The sequence below is a fragment of the Aythya ferina genome (genome assembly GCF_964211825.1).
Source record: "Aythya ferina genome assembly, chromosome: 5".
NCBI classification, from domain to species: Eukaryota; Metazoa; Chordata; class Aves; order Anseriformes; family Anatidae; genus Aythya; species Aythya ferina.
Genome location: NC_140301.1, coordinates 46217263 through 46239163, shown reverse-complemented (window position 1 = coordinate 46239163; position 21901 = coordinate 46217263). Strand labels below are relative to the sequence as shown.

Here is a 21901-nt window from a genome sequence, read left to right as displayed (position 1 = left end):
CACATGTTCCATGTTTACAGGGAAAGGGAAAAAAATAGAGAAGCCAAAATCCCAGAGAAGGCATTAAAGAGAGCTTTGAAGTAAACCACAAATAAACTAAGAATAATATATATTTATTTAAAACACAAGCAGCCCCAGAGTTTGCTGTGCCATGAAATCCTCTTGGTTGTGACTATTGCTGCAGAGGCCAGGATATTATAACACAGGCTATTTCCAGCTTAGGATGGGTGAAAACATATAAAACGACAATTACATTTTCTAAGCAAACCAGAGATCAGAGGATGTCCTCTGCTGGTGAGGAAGATGTTTTCAGTTTGGTTAGTCACAAATCACTCTGAGACTTGAGACCTGGTAGTTATTCCTCTACTATGTGCACCAAGTATATACATGGACTCACTGGACACATACCAATGAATTTATGAGTAAAACCTGACAGGGTAAAATCTTACAGGATTATATTCCATAGCCTCATTAAAATCCAAGCAATGTATTTTTTTCCAGTTGCTCATAGTGCTGCTTTCCAGTGAGAAATGCAGGAAGTAATAAAGATTTGTTGCCTCATAAAAATATTGTTCAAAAAAGCCAGGCTCTGACTGGTTGGCCTTGATCCGTACAGCCCTTCCTATCAGCCCTACACTGTGCCTTGCCAGTAAGAAATGTAAGAAATCAAACCAGCAACGTCACAGCGGCGCAGAGGGTTCCTTCTCGAGTCTGGAGGACATGTAAATGGGCTGTTGTGTCCAAACTGGAGGATTGTGGTTGGATTTTTCTTCTTGCCACATGCACGTCACAGCCCTGTGCCGGCCTGCTCAGGCTGTTCCTTTTCTTCCCAGCCCTCTTCCACGAGTGTCTTTGTCACTTGTTGTCTGAGGCTTCCCTGTACACAAGATTTCATTTCCTCCATAACCAGTGCTGGAATCAAATTAGCAGCGACATTACAGGATACAACTTGAATGTGCATCCTACACACCTAATTTGCCAATCCTCGAGACAAAAGTTGATGTCATTGATTCTCAACACTGATTGAAACTGGAAGCTCAGAGAATAGCACCCCACCACGAGAACTATAATTCTCCCTAATATTCTGATAAACAGACGTTGAACTGAAAGCTTGTTGTCTTTTTTTTTTTTTCAGAACAAAGGAAAAAATATTCCAACTCCAATATCATTATGCATGAGACTTCACAGTACCATGTACAGGTGAGTATGCAATGAAATTTTATGGGACTGAGAGGCCTACGTCAGTGATAGATGCTGATAATGAAATGTATTTCATTTGTCCTGGAGTTTATTAGGTCAAAGACCAGCTGGGGAACCTTCTTACAATACACAAGTGTTGCTCTCCACACCCTGGGAGAGGCAAACAGCAAAGCTGCTCCATTCTTCCTTAAGGGAGGTGGGACTTCCCCGTTGCCCTATTTCTTTTTCCCAGCTGCTGCATGCAGGTAAATTTGCCTCCTGAGCTTCCCTCCGAGGGGTTGTAATTCCTAGCTCCTGTACTGCAGGGCATGCCTGCAGACAGCCACCCACTGTAATTCCCCTCCTTGTGCTGTGGGCCACCCTGGAGCAAGTGGCTGAGACCACGCAGATCCTCTCCATCCATGGAACATGCTGCTGAAGCTGGGATCCTCGGGGCCTCTCAGGTTCCTTTGTGACAAAGAGGGATGAAAGGAAAGAGTATATGTAGGTGAAGCACAGGAGTTTGTTCACCAAAGATGCTTTGAGGAGACAAACTAAAGGACGAGAGAACAAACTACAGGAGAGCAGCAGAAGTCCTGAGATGATTCCTCTCCAAAGACTGACCTCACTCCTTCCTATGAGTCAGAGGCTTCGGGCTGGACTGGATCTCTTTCTCTCCTCTCACACACTGCTTGCTCTTTCTAGAAGTAACACCAGCTCTTCTGCTGCTTTTATTTCTCTGCTGCTCTTCTCCAACTCCTACCTGTGAAGAGCAGCAGTCATTCCATTATGGTATGACACTGTCTGAAAATCAATGCAAATAGACTCTGGTATAGCTCACAGATCCTTCCACAAGGCTCCAACAGTTTTCCAGGGCACAATTCTGGGTCGTGTTTTAAATGCTACAGCAAAACAGAGGATTTGCTGGCTTCTCCCACCTTGTATTCCACATCTTATCTTACCCTACAACTATTCCTATCTTGGATCCCTTACACCTCTTTGAACTTGAAGAGTGGGAAAGACTCCAATATTAGAGAGGCTGCTTTGGGCCTGGGGGAAGAGGTAGAGAACGGTTGCTGCTTCTGCATGGCTGGCCTGTACCAAAGGCTCTGAAGTTACTGGTGTGTCCCCTGTCCTTTGCTGGGCTATGTCAAGGATGAGTGCCAGTGGACAAAGAGGTCAAGGCCTGTTGTGAGCCAACACTAAGCAGTCATTCGGCTGGACATGGTCATTACAGCCAGCAGATGGGAAATGGTTGACAGGAAGGGAGGACAAAAAGCAGTAATTAAAGAACATGAATTTGGTTTAATTACAGATGGACCTCTTTTCTACTTCAAATTTAAATTGAAAATGGCATGCAAATCCATCATTCATCAAAAATACAAACGATCAAGATTCAGCAAATTAAAACGTTTAGTAATTGGGGGGTGGAGAACAGAAAAAAAGATGTTAAAAAGACAAGGGAAGTTCAGTATGAGGAAACAGGAAACGGAGAGGCTGTGGTCCTCTCCCTCCTCTGCATTTGAAGGAGAGTAGTGGGAGCTGCTGTCCCTCTTGTTTCTCTGTCCTTCAAACCCTTCTTGACAGACAGATTAAAAACAGTATTCCACAGCGGTTACAGGAACTCACCTGCCCAGAAAACACAGACCACATCGACTATCATCTTTCAGCTCTTCCTCAGCTAGTATGTCCTCTCAAGTAATTCAAAACCCTTCAGCCATGACAGGCATTCAGCCAAATTCATCCCGCAGTGTCACAGACATCCACTTAAAGAGAGGAGCCAGCCTGGCTGCCCGGAGCCTGGCGATGCCTGGAACACAACGTGCCGCTGCCAGCCAGCAGCCTCCGTACCACGGGAGCTCTGCCCAGCTGGGCCGTTTGTCACTGAAAACCTGGCAAGGCAAGAAAGGAAAGCACTTCATGAGGTTCATGTTTAGTAGACAGGGTCCTCTCTTCTCTGATTTAAGGCCTCAGTCCAGCAGAGAGCTTAAGAACACAGTTAAAAATAAAGGGAGCTGCTCATTTGCCTACAATGAAATTTTGACTTGTAAAAACACTTGTTTGGAAAGAGGCCCTGGCTTCCACCTGAGATACTAACTCAATCCACCCCATCAGAGGCCTGGCCAGCCATCCCCATCAGCAAGTCCTAATAAAGTCACTTGTAGAGTCAGGGAAGGGACTTTAAACGGTGACACGTACATTAATTCTTTATTAATTATGCCATATGCCACTCATTTGTGAGTTTCTACCTTGAACTTTGACCAAGACAAACAGGACTTAAGAGGCAAGCAGTGAGGCAGGAAGAGGTTTCCTTATATGAAGCATTTTACACCCTTAAAGTAATCTGTAAGCTGATCAAAGTTTAAAAGTGGAGAAAATCATTGCCCATTTCTTACAGAAATTACCATATTTGAATCTCTGTGTGGATGAAAGGGGCTTTTAGTGAGATAAAGGTAAGAACCAGTTTCTGTCCCCGCTCGGTCCACCAGTATCTACAGAAAATGGAAAGGAAGAAATATTCTAATGAGTCCTAGTCAGACAAGTAACTTTCGTTTCCACGAAAATTAACTTAACAGTAAATAACAAAGGAATTTATGAAGATTGTAAACCTGGCAGTTAAAATAATAGAGCAGATAAGATTCCTGTCAGCAGGTATAAACCAATTCCTTTCACCACTCTGCAGGCAGAGGGTTTGTCACCTCTGCATGGATAATATTGACTTTGCAAATACCTTTTCATGCAGCATTTTACAATTAAAGTAACACATACCCAAGCATGTTCTTCATATCTGATTGGACAGCTAATCTCAGCTTTCAGTGGAGCTGCTCAAATACCTGCTAGGAATTTTATTTAGATAGTGCCTAACCCCATACCTTTGCTTTATGAGCACAGAACTGGATCTTCACTTAACCTCTGAAGTGTTTATCCTCTTCTCTGGTCTATCCATTCATTGCAAATTATCCAACAAGCGCCTGAACAACAAATTGGTCACCACAAACTCTCTCCACCCCTAATGCCCACTGCTGAATGTCGTGCTTAAAGACTCTGCCTGGGTTTTTACAGGTAGAAGGGACTTCTTCTCCAGAGCACTGCTTTGTTCCTCATTCGCTGCTCTTTTAGACACCTGCTATTGCAGACACTAACCACAAGGAGCTGAGGCTGGTACTGGGAACAGACGCATTTCCCCCCAAGCTCTTTTTCGTTCTCTTCTTGCATTTTGCATCTCTTGCTCGCCAGTCTTCAAGGACAAAGACTGTGTTTCTTCACTGTCTGGACCCTGACCCTTGCTACAGCACCATTGTAGCAAAAAGCACCAGAAAGAAATTGCCTGAGCCCTAAAGCTGTTATATGATCTCTGGGAGAAGGCACGGGTCTTTCTGCCAGAGCAATTACAGCTCCTCTGCACTTCTGCTGACCCACACGTTAGTCTGACTCAGCAGCAGCATGTCAGCGACCCTAATACTATTAAGAAGGGGAATGGGGATGTGGGGGGAATTGGCTGAGTGGGAGAGATTCCAGGGAAGAAGGAAGGAGCCGGGACCTGTCCTGATAAGCCTGCCGGCAGCAGCAGCCCCCCAACATCAGCAGGATGTGTTGGTCAGGCCTGTAACGTGTCCTTCCAGAAAACTCCCTCCTTCCTCTCCTGGAGGAAGCTGGTTACAACAGGGAAAACTTTCAGCTGCTTTCCCACTCTGGCATGTTCTCCTTCCTATCTCGCTGCCAGGAACACAGCAGAGCAGCAGAGGGAACAAAGTGAAATGGGACCATTTCCCTCTGCTTCCCCAGTACTTCCCATTCCCTGATGTCACCTGAACACGTGGCCTGACCCTGCTGTCACTGGCACGGGGACAACAACGGGCACAGATAATCTGGCTGCTCTGAGCTGGCTTCTCCTGCCTCGCAGTCCCCTCTGCTGGCAGAGCACGCTCTTCCCATCTGCAGAGAGCACTGCTTGCTCTCGCCGCCTGGCCAGCAGCACCGTGAGCTGGTGACACGACCATCTCAGCACACGTCAGCCAGCACAAGAGGGGAAATCAGCATGGAAATCAGGCTGGAAGTGGGAAGAGCCCCAGGCTGGGTCTCTGGGGCAGGTGGAGGGAGGGAGGGAGACCAGGGTAATCTAGCAAAGCCACAGTGCAGGACAGAGGCAAGTACCAAAATACCCCTTTATACAGTCAGAGAGGCCCCTTGTCACTCCCACGAGAGCTGATTTGAGAAATTTTGGTGGGAAAGCAGCATGAGGAGACTGAAAGGCTGGAGCAGAGTCAGCTGTCAGGCTTGGAGCTGTCTTGCGGTTCCAGAAAAGCCAGGGGACTAACCCGTTTGTGCAAAGCACTTGCAAACATGCACGCTGGATGGCGGCCAGAGCTGCTAGAATTGACATACGATGAGATAAATATGCAAGCAGTGAAACTCGTTATGAAAACCTTTGCTGTGTTACAAAACTCTAATCTTTCACCACTGCGAACGGCCTGGTACTAATAGCCAGAACGAACACGTTCCACCGTGACTCTTTCGTGCCCGTGCAATAAAGAACAAACAGCCCAAACCTCTAGAGATGCTTTCACCAGTGATTTATGACGCAAGCACCAACAAAGCTTTTTCACCTGTTTTCTCCTCTTTCCCTCCCACCTTCAGCACTTGGCCACCTTCATCATGGACAAGAGTGAGTCCATCGTGACGGTGGATGACGCCATCCGAAAACTCATAATGCTGAACTCTAAAGAGAAGATCTGGACACAGGAGATGCTGCTGCAAGTGAATGACAAGTCCATCCGCCTGCTCGACTGCGAGTCGCAGGTACCCAGAGCACTCCGTGAGGGTGCAAGTTAACCTGGGGTGTGCAGTATCCTCTTCCCCTTCTGCTTTGGGGAGCCATTTGTGAGGAACCCAAACAAGGCGAGATCTCTAACAAAATCCACTCCGGGGCATGCAGGGGCTGGCTGACTGTAATTAAAAGGACAGGCAGGTGTGGGCTGATTATTCATGGCTCCAGAGCACAGAGACTCCAGATGGAAGATACCTTGAGCTGTGCTCCAGGCAAACAGTAAAACTGCTTTCCATGGGAGTGCAGACTTACAGGTCCACAGAGACCTGCATATAGCATGAGCAGAGAGGGAAGGACCTGTTACTGGTATTAAAATAACACGCAGGGTCCCCTGCTTGAGAACAGTGCCCCATTTTGACAGCAATACATGTACATGCACACAGGGCACCTAAATCTGATGGGAAAGAGCAGCCAGACAGTAGGAGAAGGGTGGTTCTGCCCTGCGTTTAGCAGGGAGAAACTAAAAAAGATTTGCCCAAGGTCATCCAAGAGTCAATGGAAGGGCAAACTCCTCACTGCCATTAGCCTGAAAGTATCTTTCTGCTGGGATGCTGCGATGCACGATACTGGGGCAGGTAAGGCACACCAGTAAGATGACAGTGAGCAAGAGAGCTCAAGTTGTTCAAGTCTCCCACTGGGCCCCCATATTCAAGAACTCAGGAGAACAAGAGTTCTGTTTTTCATCCACCTCTTTCCTGGTCCTATGTAGTCCCAAGCCACTGCAGACTGTGACACGAGTATTTGAAGAGCCCAGCAAATCCCTGCTGAGAAGCACAAGCTCTGTCAGGTCCCTCTCCTCAAGCAGGGATCCCAGGAGTTCTGTAGATCCCCGTTGCCCAGCCTCTTCCTTCTTCTTTTCCAGGAGGAGCTGGAGGACTTCCCGCTGCCGACAGTCCAGCACTGCCAGACGGTGCTGAACCAGATGCGCTATGCCTCCATCCTCCTCCTGGTGTGCCAGGATTCGGAACAGCACAAACCTGACATCCACTTCTTCAACTGTGACGAGGTGGAGGTGAGCAGAGCCCTCCTTGCCAGTGGGATGCGAGTGGGGTGTGCTGTAAGACAGGGCTACTGTGGCCTGCAGCTGGCTTGCCCAAAAGAAAGGGTCCATCCTAAGCCATCCTTCCCACTCTGGTAACAGAACAAGATATGCTCCCAGCTCTCTGCCAGCCATTTCTTCCTTTGCCCACTTGGAGCCTTCAATTCAAATTTTCCAAAGCCCAGCCCTTTAGTGAAACATCCCTGTTTTATCTTTAAGGCGGAGATGGTCCATGAGGACATAGAAAGCGCCCTGGTAGACCACAAGCATGGGAAGAAAGTACGACCACAGACACTCAAGTAAGTACTGCAGGGTAGAGCTGGGATCCCCCAAATCACATCCCCTGCAGAGAACACTCAGTGCAGTGACTGCCAGGCCAGCCTCCCTCTTCAAGAGGACCCAGACAAGCAGCTCACTCATGCGGGCTTAGCTGAAGTTTGCTGCTATTTATGAAAAGGATATGAATTTTGGCTGTCCTTTTTATTTCCTTGCTCAAAATATATCCTTGGTTTACGTGCCTGGGAACAGAGTCTCCATCTCACATAAAGCACCCCTACGAGATTTTACACCCTGAAGCAAATCATGCTGAGGGAACTCTTCTGCTGACAAGCTTTGAAGCAGGAATCCTGGCTGCTGTGATAGACCCCCACAACGGTTTGTGCTGCCAACTCTGTGCAAGGAATCTCACCGGCCTCACAGACACCCCCTGCTCTAAAGCACCAGCTGAAACAGCCATACACAGCTACCAGCTGGTGTGCTCTGGAAGAACAGGCCTTCCAGACCACACCGTGCAAGCTCCATTTAAACCAGTCATGTGCTGCAGCTCTCCTTACCCAAAGATGCTTGCTGTACCCTCGTAGCCACCTCTCCCAAACCTGCAAGCCTCGGGGTACAGGGGAAAGGCAGCCAGAGCGCACAGCATCGCCCCGAGCACACACCCCTGCTCAGGCTGGTGCACTCACACACTGCTCTCTTGGGAATAGGATCGTCAGCCTCTGACAGGGGTTGTTCTGTGTTGTTTGCCTTGCAGAGCAAACCAAGAAAAGATCAAGCAGAGACAGTCAATCCTCCCACCGCCGCAAGGGCCGGCTCCCATCCCGATCCAGCACGACATGCGAGGGCCAGCGATGAACAGGAACCGGGTGGCACCCCCTTCCCAGTATGAACCAGGTACTGGGAGAGCTCAGCGGGTCGGTCCTGAGGATGGAGGCTCGTTAACCTGGGCAGCCCACCCTTCTGAAACAGCCTGTGGCCATTTCAGTCCCAACACTGCTGCCCAGTGTCTTTTCACTATGTTATGAAGCAACAGCAAAGACACTGAAATTCCCCAAAGAGGTGACAGGCTGTCACCAAACAGTAATTGCATGAGGCACTGGTGATCTTAAAACATATAGACAAGACAGATCTGGTCAGAAAGGCACATCCCTGGCCCTTCTGACTTCAAAGAACCAAGATTTCACCCACAGAAGTCAGGTGGTCTGCATGAATACCAGAGCAGAGGGTAAAAAGGCAGATCTGAACTTACCCCCTACTCCAAAACCATCCCAACTTCATCCCAGTTCGAGCTGTCTGGAGAAAACTTATAGTTCTCTTTGGAGAAAGAAGTTCCCAGTAACAGAAATAAGCTCCTCTGAAATAAAGCTCAGGTTAACTAAAATGACCAGAAAACTCTAACCCTTTCTTACCCCTGCCAATTGTACCAGCTTCTCTTAGGATTAATTTCTAGGCTCAAGGAAAATCTATAAGCAGGGTACAATAAGAAACTCTGAATACCAGTTGAGGAGAGCAAACACTCATTTCCCTGGGCTGAGAACCAAAGCCAAGCAGATGATCCGGCCTCTTGAATGAAGAGCCTATTTTAGGCCCAGCTTTGCATAATGAAAATCAGATTTCTATTTCAGAGCTGGATCATCTCTCAACATCTATATTCTGACGCACAGCAGTCTTCCGTGAAACAGCCACCCTTAACTCTGCCCTTCCCAGTAGGCTTAACATAAAGGTTTAAGTCCATTGCTCCCACCAGCACAGCTGGGCATTTACTCAGGCAGGATTTCTGGATCTGAGAAAACAGAGCCCGGCACAAAAGCAGGAGTCAGGAGAAAGCTTTGAATGATGCCTGTTTGCTGGGATTGTTTCTCCTTTGAAACATGCCTTACTGCTTTTTCTACAAAACCTGTCAAAATTAATCATCTCATCTTAATGCCTGAAGATGATGTACAATTTCCCCAGTCCTCTGCCAAAACTGCCTCCCCAGTTCTCCCACTTGATATATCCTGCTGCCCGAACACCGGCTGTGCTGGCCCGTTCAGAGGCCATTTCACTGAGCTGACACATTATTCTTGTCACAAGAGGCTGCCTGAGCAAGTGCTCACGCTGAAATATTGCTGTCCCATTGAGTGTCTGCCTTCTGGAAGCTGGGAGGTACCTGTGGTTTTTATTTTTGTGAATTTATTTAATAGTGATTAAAAACACTTGAGACATTGCACATGAGTTTGTAGAAAAATGCTGTTTTTTTTTTTTTTTGCCTGGGCCTGCCTAAATATCAATCATGCATAATTCCTGGTGTGCTGCTTTCTAGCAAGGGGCCATTGCATTCCTCTCCAGGTCCTATTTCTTCTTTCTTGACGGGCAGCTAGCTGAGCTGGCATCGCTGCCACAAGCAAGGCTCCTGCGGGGAGCAGAGGGTTAGAGGAGAGGGTTGGAGTTGCTCTGGCCATGCGTGACATACCCGTGGAGCACTCATCAGTGCAAGGGGCAGCTCCTCGGCAGGTGTAAGGCAGCTTAATGCATCCAAGGCAAAGGAGTCAGTGACTGGCAGCTGCTGGGAGCTGGGTATGCAGGTCTCTGCCTGTACCAGCAGCTGGCTGCTCCTCGCCATTCATCCAGTGCTGCTATCTGAAAAAAGGCAGCATACTGACACACAGGGCTGAGGGCAGCTGCTGTGACCCTTGGAAGGTTTAATCAGCAACTTTGATCACCGTTGTGGTCTTCTGAGGTGCCTTCAGAATAAAGGAATGCACAAACCCAGCCAGGAGCGACCACCCCATGGGTCCCTGTGTTTAACAGAGTCCATTTTCAACCTTTGATGGTAAAAATATTTTTCTCTCCCTTTCCTTGTTTGCAGACTATGAACGACGAGGCTCTGCCTCCCAGGACCATGAAGAGTCCCGAATCATCTTAGCACAGAAGATTGAAAAAGAAACGGTTGGTAGCAGAACAGCGCACGGTCGATAGGCAGAAGGGATGGGGGAAAAGAGGAAGGAAGCAAGGGGCTCCTCCTCCACGAGCAGGCATTTTATGCATAGTTTACTCATTGTTAAGCTGATACCTACTGCTTAGAAAGATAAGGGGAGCAAAAGCAAAGCTCCCTCACTGGTTAGATGCAATCTCCTTTGACCTGAGGTAACTGATGATTTTGGAAGGTCTGCTTCTCCCTGGTCCATAGTCTACTCTTGGGGTTATTCTCCAGATGGCCATCAGCCAGCGGTCAGTTATTACATTGGCAAGTACAGCACACAGAACAGGCACGGCTTTGTATATGGAAAGTGATGAATCCAGGTTAATTTCATGCCTGGATTCCCCATTCCTGTGCATTCTTCCAGGAAATGGAGTGGGCACAGGTCGAGGCACTCGGGGATTCAGGCTTCCTGGCTGTGTGCAGTTTTGGCTTTTTCCACCTGGGTTCATTGCATTTCTGTCCTCACAGCAAATCCTGAACTGCACTCTGGATGATATCGAAGTGTTTGTCGCCAGGCTTCAGAAGGCTGCAGAGGCATTCAAACAGCTCAATCAAAGGAAGAAAGGGAAGAAGAACAAGAAGAAAGGGCCAGCAGGTACAGTGCAGCAGCTAGAACAAATGGGGAATGTGGGGGCACAGACGCAGGTTGGGATGGAAGCTCAGTTCACACCCTAGCAAGGGCAGGTCAGTGCAGCAGCGCTGCTATGGACCCGACAGCAGATACAACAGTCTGGGAGGTCCTGCTGGTCACTGGGGATCTAGTGTAGAGCACACGGAGCCTTGTGAAGGCTCCAGCACAGAGAAAGACATCTGACTATTCTCAGAGCCTGGATTTTTAATAGTTCTAGTCTCCATACCTATTATTGCTGTGTCTTCTGCATGCCAGCAAGATGAACACCTCTCTGGAAGGGAGCACTCTAATTAAAGTGCCTTTCTCTCCACCTTTTTATAAAAGAGGGCATGCTGACTCTTCGAGCAAGACCCCCGAGCGAGGCTGAGTTCATCGACTGCTTCCAGAAAACCAAACTGGCTTTTAACCTCTTGGTAAGACACAGAGGATATTTTTGTCTTATACATGGGTAGAGCTGTTTCCCATATACTGCTGTACTAAGCATTTAAAGTGAAATTCGTACTGAAAAACACTGTCAAGGGACAAAGGTGTGAATTCCAGATTCCTCTGCCAGAAGCAACCACAAACCAAACACTGTGCGAGGCTTGTGCAGGTTTCTTGGGCCAAGTTGTTAAACTGAAACTAGAAGCCTAAAGTCCACATCTGAAAAATGCAAGCGCCTTCCTGCTGCCTGTGCAAAAGCCAGCACCGTGGTGCCCACGCAGCACTAGGACCCATTCCACAAACGCTGTGAGTGGAGGTGCAGCTGTGCTGCTGGAAGGAGCCAACTGTTCCTCTCCATCTCCCTGTGCCTCCTTTCTCTCTATGCCAGGCCGAGCAGTTGTGCCCCGGCACGTGGCTGAAGAGATCATACACGTGAAAACCAACCAATTCCTTTTGGCAATGCTCAGGTCAGACCAGTTCCCTAACCAGGCTCACCCTGCAGCTGCAGAGCACTTGTTCCCGCAGGGAACGGCAGCACAGGAAGGACTGAGCAGCTGGGGCCCTGCAGTGCCAGCAGCTCCCTTCTGATGCAATCCTGGCTTAGAGCACTTGTGAAGTTGTGGGCTTGCAGATTCAAGAACCAGTGTGTGCCCTCTGTGCTGACAGCTGTGCAAAGGCTTATACAAGCGTCTCCACTTGTGATACTCACTTTTGCTTGTGGCCTTTGAAAATCTGCGTAATTTTGTGAGAGCTCTAATCCCTGTTAACCTTCTGAGGCACAAACCAGAACTGTAAATATTAAAAAAGAAAAAAGAAAAAAAAGAAAAAAAAAAAGTCTTATCTACTTTAAATTGCTCTCACCTGGTCCTGTCTAAAGAGCAGCAGTGAAGCTGCTCAGCCAGGGTCCTGGTTTGTCTCTGGGTATCCATAGCTGATGCCCCTCATTGTCCCAAGGTTCCTGGATCCTCCACTGTTTCTCCCCTGGAGGAGCTGCACTGGGAGATGTCGAGAAGGGGATGAAAAGCTGGAGCACAGACATGTTCCCAGCTCTGCTTAGTTAAGTGTGTGAGACCAGGAGGGTAATGAGCCAGAAGGAAATTGTCAGCTCTGACCAAACTTGCCCAGTGAACAAGATCCTTCCTGAGACATTAGTAGTAAGGAAACCACAGAGACTGTAAACAAGCCTAAGGCAGGACACCAAGCTGCAACCTTTTCCTTTAGAAGCGAGCATTCACATATTTTTGCTCGCTCAGGACCAGAACTGAGTAATGGAGGTGGCAGCACTGGCCAGCAACAACTGCTCCCACACAAACCGATCAGGCGCCCTGCTAGGGCCATGCCACGCATCCACATCCTGATGCAAAGGCTGCTCTGCAGAGGAAGCTGAGGATTCTCCAAGCATCACGAAATGATCGCTGTTGCATCCCAGCCCTTTCTGATCACTCGCACAGCTGAGATGGATACACTGGGGCTGTGGGGTCAGCCAAACCCTTAGGCATGGCATGCCAGGGTTGGTGTCCCACTGATGCGCGGCCCTGCCAAGCTCAGCATTGCAGCTGCTCCCCCAAGAGCAGCATGGGAGCTAACACATAGGAAATTCAGCCACATGTTCTGGCTATCCCTGCAATCCAGCCTTGGTCCACAAACCCACAAAGAAGAGGTGAGAGGCTGGGGAATCTAAGAAGGCGAGGGAGGAATCAGCGGTGGAGCAGCAGTGTATCTGCCCCGTGCTGTCACCTGCCCTGTGCCTGCATCCTTGCAAAGTGCCACTTCCTTTAGGCACCTCGTTGCCATCAATTATTTCACGCTTTCCGCTCTGCATTAATGTTTAATCACCAGCATTTGAAATGACCAGGCCTCGCATTTCGGCAGGGGAAGGGGGCTGTTTTCCATTGCAGCAATGCCAATAGCACAGGACACAAGATACAGTAGAAAGGAAGCACAACTTGAAGCGGTTTCTCACCTCAGCTCAGTTCCTACAACCAGGTAACCCAAACCATTTGTTCCTTCATTCCAGCAGCAACTCCTCCAAACACCACATGTCCCAGGGGCCAGGGCAGCTCCAGGTGCTGCAGGCAAGACCTTGCTGAAGAAGGCAAAACACTCGCTCTGTTGTATTTGTTCCCAGCAACTAATGATACTTTCAGCTTCGCAAAAGTCAGAAGCAACAGGCCTGGCCCTTCCTCCCTAAGGTTTTTCAAAGTAAACCAAGGTTTTCTGTTTCTGCTCAAAATAGTCAAAGGGACTGACTTTTAATAGAGTAGGTACTCCACCCCATCTGAAAGTAAAGGCTGTTAGAAATGAACACAAAATCAAAATGATAGAAAATTGAATGATTCCTACTCCCCCGTCACTTAGTTTTCTTTCCTGATTTCAAGAACACTGTTAAAAGTTCCCTTTATTTTCAGGCTGTATTATTAACTCTACCAAGTATCAGTCAGCAGCAATCCCTCCATGTCACAGAAGAGGAGCCAAAACCAGGTTAGGATTAAACTGGATTTTCCTTTATCTTTTTAGGCCAAACTGAGAAAGCACATCCAGAACCCAAGCGCTTCAGAGTTGGTGCATTTCCTATTTGGGCCACTGGAACTGGTAAGCCTAACTCATGGGTTTTGCTGTGAATTCACTTTTTATTTCTAATGCTGCTTTTGCACTTATGGGCAGCTAAATTATGCAGAAGAGCCAGCAGCCTGCTCAAAACTGCCCAAAGCTGTCTCAGTAAAGTCCAGAAGCAACAACGTCAGTGTTTCTGGTCTCTGATCTGATACCCAGCTTGAATTAAACACATAAACCCTAGCAAATACAAATCTTTCCACCACATTAATAAAGAATTACTGTGAGCAGTGCAAGCCAACTTCTGGTTCTTGTTGGGAATCTGCCTTCAGGTAAACATGGCTCAGTATTTGCACTGAAAGGAAGATGCAGGAATCCCAGCTTGAAAAAGAAGCCAGAAGTGACACAGAAATACCAAGCAATTTTCCATTTTTTAATGTGGCAGTTTGTGATCCTGTCTCCAACAATGGCTATTTTTTAGATTAAACTCTGCTTTGACTCCAGTAGAAAAATTCCTGTGTTATGCAAAGATTTAGACTGATGTTTCTTGAGACAACTAAACTGATCCAAAAATTAGCTGCTGCCAACAGGAGTCAGGCCATCCCTTGGCATGAAGGGTTGCCCTCTGGCTTTCATTTTATTCCATAGAGAACTTAGCCAAGAATTATTTGCCTTATTTGACTGGTTTTATTTGTTTGTTGTTTGTTTTTAATTAATCTGCTAATCAAATACAGTACAGTCCAAGGATAGAAAGGGGATTCTGAGGGAATACAGCATTCCTTTTAGGTAGCAGCAAACCATTAATTTAGTTCATCTGTGTCGTAAAACGTCACCCTTACATATGAAGGCACAGAGGAGAGCTTTGGAAGTGCGAGTCTGATATGAATTAGTCTGGTTTTAGCGGTACTTGCCATGGAAGGTATATTGGCTTCCTTTGGAGTGGGCAGGGACAGGGACTCCAAATGATCAGAGTGACTGATTTTTCTGTCTTAGATTTCTCTTCTTGTATGTGTGCTGCTATGATATTTGGAACTTTCCCTGCAATATCTCTCATATTTGTGTTTGTCTGTAATCTAGATCGTCAATAGCTGTGCTGGCCCTGAGCTTGCCAGGTCTGTCGTCAGCCCGCTTCTGTCTAAAGATGCCACAGATTTCCTCAGAGGACACCTGACACCAAAAGAGATAAGCCTCTGGGACTCGCTGGGAGAGACATGGACCAGATCCAGGTGAGGACAGAGCTGCTGTCTCACCAGGCTCCCCAAGCTCTTAAGAAAGGCAAAGGGGATGCTTGATTTTATGATCATGTCAGAGGGATGCTCTGATGCCCCTGCCTCTCCCTGACAAGCAGTACTGGATGCTTTCCAACAAACGCTCTTTGTGAGGCTCACCACATATTCCCCATGTTCCCTGCTTCATGTCCTAGAGCTGAATGGCCCCGAGAAGCAAACATTCCCACCTACATCCCCAAATTCCGCAACGGCTGGGAACCACCCATAGAAATCTTCCGCGGAGCTCCCTGGGAAATAGACATCGGACACTTGCAAGAAGAGGTTAGTCTCATGCTCCCAGCCATCCTTTCTTCCTTTCACCCTCCCTCTCCTCTCCCCTTTTTAGAGTGAGAGGGATCTGCCCAGCCTGCAGCTATTTTCTCTGGCCTCTGGAGCTGGCACCAGGGGAACCCAGCAGCACTGCAGGGAGAGCAAAGCTGTCAGGCACTTCTGGCAGCTTCCTCCAATCCTGGTCTGACTTCTCTGTGCGACCATGGAGTTTGCCGTGGCGTGTAACAAATAGTCACCTCAAAATTCGGTTGGAACTGCTCACTCCAGTTAAATATAGAAAGAAAATAAGGCCAGATTCATCACCTTCCTTTCTCTTTGATGCAGTTTTCCCCTTTCCTGGTAACACTGACACCACGTTTACCTTTCCAGCTATCATCAGCCAACGGATATCCTTACCGTAACTCCTCACTCAAACGCGGCCAGACAGCCGATCAGACACAAGCTGTGGATGCCTTTAAGCAGAATGTAACTCAGCATGTAAATAGGTAAGGTACCAGCACCAAAATGGTGCCTCGGCTCCCCTCGGTAACCTCATAACACCCACTGCACCACATCGTGATACCAGGATGATTTGGCATCCTGGCAGATTGCTCTCTGCCATTATTAATTCAGACTTGTTAACAAGATCAAGAGAACTCCAAGATCAGACAAGCTGTCTGCTTTTAATCATCAGCAGGTCTACGAGAAATGGGTTACATGTGTTTTCCACCATAAGAGGCAAAAATATTGGCTGACTTCATTAGTCTACCAGTTTATTGTTTCAGAACATCAGCCCACCAAAGTGAAATTAAAGAGCATGTGCCTTTGGATTTTTCCTAAGACCTCTGAGTTTCAAACTCTTCCAAAAGGACAAATGAATTCTCTGCCACTCCACATTGCAGCGATTTGACATGGAGTTCTGAATTGCCTTACCCTCTGCCCAAGAACAGGCCCAGATTACACTAATGATCCATGAAATTTTAAAGACTTGATATCCAGACACAGCAAAGCAGTTAACCATGGACTTTTCCAGAGCCAGCACTAGACTGGAAAACAGCTGCAAGACAGACTGTTTGTTTCATGTTTTCATATTTTAATCCAAAAGATTTATGAGCTCTACTGCTATTACAAAAAGCTCAAATTCACAGCAAAATCCTCAAATCCAGTTGTATCAGCAAAACAACTTATTCTTCCCATTTTCCCCAACAAAGTTCCTGGTGGGACATAAAACGGTAGAGATACAGTGTGCTGAGTGGAGACAGAATTACAGAAACAAATTCTCTTCTCCAATTCCATTTTTCTTGGTGATGTTATGAAAAATAAGAAATTAGTTTACATGAGAAATTTAAACCCATCTTAAGTGACTGGTAGATATTTGCATAAGAAATATTTTCATCTGTTAGTCTCAGCAGAGGGAAATGATAAATAGTAGTATCGAGTTCTGGAATACGAATTAGCAGCGTGCCATTTTACCAAGGTGACCCTGAGACACCACCCAGCCTAACTGCAGCATGAGCTCATGGAAGAATAGGAGGATGTCCTTCCTCCTGGAACAGGTGTTTGACCTTTTTACCCACCTTTCAGACTAACAACAGCAACTTTCCCTTGTGTTACATTTAAGAAAAAACAGCAAAGCTAATGGCACTGAGGCAGATGCTAAAATGGAGAATGTTCTTCCATGCCTCTTCAGCCCAGAGCGGACTTCAACCAAGTCTGCCCAGTTGTTTGCCAAGATCACAGTCCTGGGACAGCCACACTTCCTGCTGTATTCATGCCGTCTTCTGGGTAGTTTGAACTACTTTTCTAACCGAGAGACCCTATATTAGCAAAAGTACCCATGCATCAGTATTATTAGCTAAACCAGGGCTTTGGGCTGCAGAGAAGCGTCACGAAAGCCCCAAGCAATATTACAATGGCCAGCAAATGTCTCTCGTGTAAAACCTAGGTGCACGCAGAATGCACATTATCCTAGTACTCCTCCAACTGTCCCCTTTTCTCGTGACTCGTTTACCTTCTGGAATGCTACAAAAGAAGTAATTTCTACATAACTCAGGCTTTTTGCCCCCCTCCCTGCCTTCAGGCACTGCCACCACTCCCCTTCTTGACAGGTGGATTCACTCTGTCTGAAAGTCTGCTCCAAACGTCTGTAGTGCACGTGGCTGTGAGTAGACCGAGTGCTGTCCCAAATGAAGTGAACTAAAGACAATGCGTGTTATTAAACCACTGAGCCAATGGTTTCAATATTTTCAGGCCACCAAAAGCTACCTAATGAAGACAGCAAAACGAACTAAAACTAAACGTAATGGACTTGCTTTTCAAAGTCAGGTTTTACAGATGCCTCAGGGGTAGTCTGCAAACAACAGAGTTTCCACAGATCCTACACCAAACCAAGATCCACAAATTACTGACCAAAACCAAGAACTCAGGAACAGAAAAACATAACACTAAAAAAACATAGTTGCTAGTGGTGCTGGAAGCACTGCCTTCACTGAGTTACACCGACCTTGATATAAACTGCTGTAGCTCCACTGGAGGAGAATCTCACATCCTGTTGGCATGCTCACTGTGGATACGGGCACCTGGGACTCTTCTGCATTGTGCAGCTAGTTGCAAGTCCTAAGCAGAAAGATCCACAGAAGGTGCACTAAAATAGTTCCTGCATACACTTATGCAACTAGACAAGATGTTTTTTCCATACTGCAAATGTTTTTGGAACTAAAAAATAATAGTAGCTCCCATCCTAGCTGGAGAAGAAAAAGATGAGATATGCAAATTTTTCCTAAGCCAGGCAAAACAAAACAAAACAAAACGTAAAACCCCAAACATTTCAGTTTGGACCAAACAAAATCTTGTATTTCAGATCTCCACGTTTGACAATCTAACATATTTATTTCATCTCTCTCTCCAAACGAAAAGCTGGTTTAACACTGAAAGCCATTAATTCTTGTGTCAAAAATTTCCAAGCAAAACACTTGAACACATTCCTCCCCACATCGAGTGTATATTAGATTCAAACTCACTTTTCCTGTGAACCTGTGGAATTCTGTTTCAGTAGCTCAGCACTGCCTGATGAAAAAGCCCACAGATTTCCAGTCAGTTCAACCTGTGCTCATGTTTGACCCCCTTCTCCCAACTTTGGTGCTTCCTTCTCCACTGCCCTGGCACAAAGACAGTCATTTCCACTTATCGGGATACGACTGTTTCACAAACATTTTTCACAAGGGGTAGGCTTTGTCAGTCTCCTCAGTCCTTTCTGCAGCAGAAAAGCAATTGACAGGGGAAGAAGCCTTTTCCTCCCACCTGAAAGCAGCAGCCTCAGCATCACCAACGACACCAATGTCACACAACCATCACCACCTGCTTTTTGCCAGTGGCTCTATAATGCCTTAGTTGTTCAATTGGCCTCCATTATCAGTCCTTTTTTTTCCTCCTGCAGGAATTTTGAGGCACAGGGAATGGCCCTGCCGAAGAGATATGCCAAAATCCGCTATGATTTCACTGCGCGAAATGCCAATGAACTCTCAGTGCTTAAGGATGAAGTCCTGGAGGTAAGCGAATGTGCTCAGGAAAGAGGTGGACCCTACTTCCCTTTCTAGGAACAGCAGAGAGATCTCAAGGTACTGCCAAGTGCCAGCTCATTTTTGCTTGGTATTTTCTGAGCAGCAAGAAAACTTTGTTCAAATCTAGAGCTCACTATGCTTTGTGTCCTTTGCTCAGCTGAAACACGTCAGTAGCATCTTTTCTTAAGTTGGAAGGAGGAAAGAAAATGAGTCATTGTAGTACACTGCTCATGCACTTACCAGGCCTATGCTCATTATCATCTCCCCTTCCTGTCCCCCAAAATGGGAATTCTTTTCTACAAAATAATCCTTTCTCATAACTTCGCTCTTGCTGCACCACTGGAGAAGGTAGGACACAACTTGGTCTATGCGCTAACCATAATGGACCTCAGATTTGAGGCGAAGACTTCAAAAAGTTCAAACTGTAGCTACCAGCAAAGCTCACCCATTCCAGGGAGATTGCTTACCACAAAGTGATTACTTAAAAATAAATAAATAAATAAATAAATATTTCTGCTTAAAAACAAGCCTGCTGAAAGGAGCAGGGGGACAGGTGCAATAGGAGATATCTCAACAGTGGGTGATCTCGCCATATCATGGTTATGACATGACACATGATCAAGTCATATGATAACCCTCTAGCACCTTTGGCAGGACTTGCTTTTAACTTTATTTTAATTCAAAAAGAGAATGCAAAATCAGTCACTGGAAAAGAAAATTAAAGAAAAAAAAAGATGGAGAAACAAGTAAAATAAGTAGGAACTATGAGTTCTTAAGCACCCCGGAGGTGCTCTCCTCTCACCATTAGGGTAGGTTCAGATGCTTTGCAGGATAGGCTTCACTCCTGAATTGCAAATGAGTGCAACAGATCTGTTTGCCAGCTCCTGGCCCCAGTGATGTTATTCTGGCAACTTCACATTAGTGCCTGGTTTCTTTTCACTGTGTACCATTTATATATTCCAGAAATGTGATGTTTTCACTACCAAAATTGTATATTTTTCTGTCTCAGGTATTGGAAGAAAATAAGCAGTGGTGGAAGTTGCTCAACCGGAGCGGGCAGGCTGGTTACGTCCCTTATAACATCCTGGATGAGGTGAAACTGGAAGAGCTCGAACAGGTCTCTACTCAGGTGATATTTATCCCATAGCCAGGTGCAGGGCATAATCAGACCATAACCTTGTAATTAGACCTCCCTGGATTTCTTAGGATACTACGTGTGGGACAGCGTGAACCTTCACAAGTAGATGAGCCGGGGTCCTGTGTCTCCTACGATAAAACTCCCACATTTTCCCAACATTTATCCCCCCCTACCCCTGAAAAAAGCCTATTCTTCCTGCCATGCAGCAGCCTTGTGCTTTTCTCCCGCTCCAAGATGCCAAGCACACTGCCTGCTGCCAGTGGCACCTGGTAAGCAGGGGTGTGGGACAGCAGCAGCCTGCTGTGAAGCAAGACCCTCACTCAAAGGGACACCCACCCCAAGCCTAGCACCACGTGTTGTCATCCCAAACCCAGAAAAGGTGACACTGAGGTGTCCCCAAACATCTGCTGGCTATGGAGCCTTGAAATAGTTCCACCTTCTGCCAGTGCCTTCCCCCCAAACCCACGCACTTCTCAACCTCAGGTTTATCGCTTTCTGTTGCGAAACTGCTGGTTTCAGGGCTGTGCTGTGAACAAGATGAAAGAGCTAATGCAGCCATGAAAGCAAATTTTGCCACCAAAATACTGGAGTTTTTTTACTGGGGATTATATCAAAAACTGACAGTTCTCTCATCCAGTTCAGTTTGGCAGCAGGACCAAGCTGCTGGAGTGGAGGTAGATGGAAATACCATCTGAGTATTAAGTAAATATAGTTCTCAAGCACTTTGTATTGCAAAAATGTGGAGGTGGAGAGCTCCAAACGCCCTAAGGAAGCATGGAATGGCTTCCCCACTTCAGTATTTCTCAGTTTGGGCAAGACATAAAGTGCCCCAGTAAGCGCCTGGACAAAAGCCTTGCTAGTTTAATCACGAAAATACCAGAAACCTCTTTCCAGACTGCTCCAGGCACTTAGAAATAGTCACACTCAACATCCAGTTACTGATGGGATATATAGCTCCAAATGGGATTTCTGCTTGTTTTCTTTTTGTATTAGAATCTTTCTAAGAACCAGACCTCTCCAGGTGGCAAGCATGACATGCTTCATAGGGGTATAAATGCCTTCATGCCATGTTCAGCGTTTGCTTTGGTTTGTGTTAATTCCCATGAGAGCCCAGAGTCAAACTTGATCCACACAGCAAGCACCTCCTGAGTTCACGTGAGGCTCAGCTGAGGGGTCCCAGATCGCCACAGGGAGGACACAGCAATTTGTCCCTCTCCTTGTTACCATTGGGGGAAGGCAAAAAGTTAAATAAAATAAAAAACAGCAAAGAAAATCTTACACCTTGCTTTTCTTTCTTATCATCTAGGCTAACCAGAGGTACAAAGCAGACGTGAACCCCAGAGGCTATGGACCATCCAGCCCAACTCACAAGCTACCAGCCAGCTATGCTGGGGATAAATGGGGAAGTGAAATGTTATCACGCAACTCTCCCCAGGACGCCAAAGAACGTATGTGTCCCACGCTGCGCTCACAGCAGGCTCAGGCAGCCCAAGAGCTTGGCACCGTGGCTTTGTGTTTCAGGACTTAATTCAAAAGTTCCTGTGAACATGTGCTTTTGCATGCTCTCTGTTCCGTTTTCTTTCTCTCTTGACTTTTGCAGTAATTCTATTCACTATTTTTGGTTGCTGTGTGCATGTAGGCAGTGACCTACCCAAACACATGGCCCCTGGCACACGGCTTTGTGCGAGGAGTGGCTGCACCTTTTAGTGATAAGCAGGGGACTGGCAGTGATGTAGAGAGGAAATTCCAATAGTGCAGCAGCCAGCAGAGCAGT

At 46.8% G+C, this 21901-nt stretch overlaps 1 protein-coding gene and 1 long non-coding RNA gene across 2 annotated transcripts in view; one reads left to right on the top strand and one right to left on the bottom strand.

Annotated features, from left to right (window-relative positions):
* EPS8L2 (EPS8 signaling adaptor L2) overlaps window positions 1–21901 on the top strand; it is a 61693-nt gene that overhangs the window by 33707 nt on the left and 6085 nt on the right. The window contains exons 4-18 of the mRNA XM_084522688.1: window positions 1136–1200; window positions 5818–5979; window positions 6870–7019; window positions 7266–7345; window positions 8077–8216; window positions 10171–10250; window positions 10753–10879; window positions 11240–11328; window positions 13856–13930; window positions 14969–15117; window positions 15315–15441; window positions 15820–15935; window positions 18866–18977; window positions 19999–20106; window positions 21434–21575. Of these exons, the coding sequence (XP_084378814.1) occupies window positions 1136–1200; window positions 5818–5979; window positions 6870–7019; window positions 7266–7345; window positions 8077–8216; window positions 10171–10250; window positions 10753–10879; window positions 11240–11328; window positions 13856–13930; window positions 14969–15117; window positions 15315–15441; window positions 15820–15935; window positions 18866–18977; window positions 19999–20106; window positions 21434–21575 (1722 nt within the window). The remainder of the gene's footprint in view (window positions 1–1135; window positions 1201–5817; window positions 5980–6869; window positions 7020–7265; window positions 7346–8076; window positions 8217–10170; window positions 10251–10752; window positions 10880–11239; window positions 11329–13855; window positions 13931–14968; window positions 15118–15314; window positions 15442–15819; window positions 15936–18865; window positions 18978–19998; window positions 20107–21433; window positions 21576–21901) is intronic.
* On the bottom strand, window positions 98–4243 carry LOC311438377. The gene is made up of 3 exons (XR_014694070.1): window positions 4053–4243; window positions 2809–3071; window positions 98–912 (listed from the first exon to the last, which is right to left on the bottom strand). It is a non-coding gene; the product is annotated as an uncharacterized lncRNA (long non-coding RNA).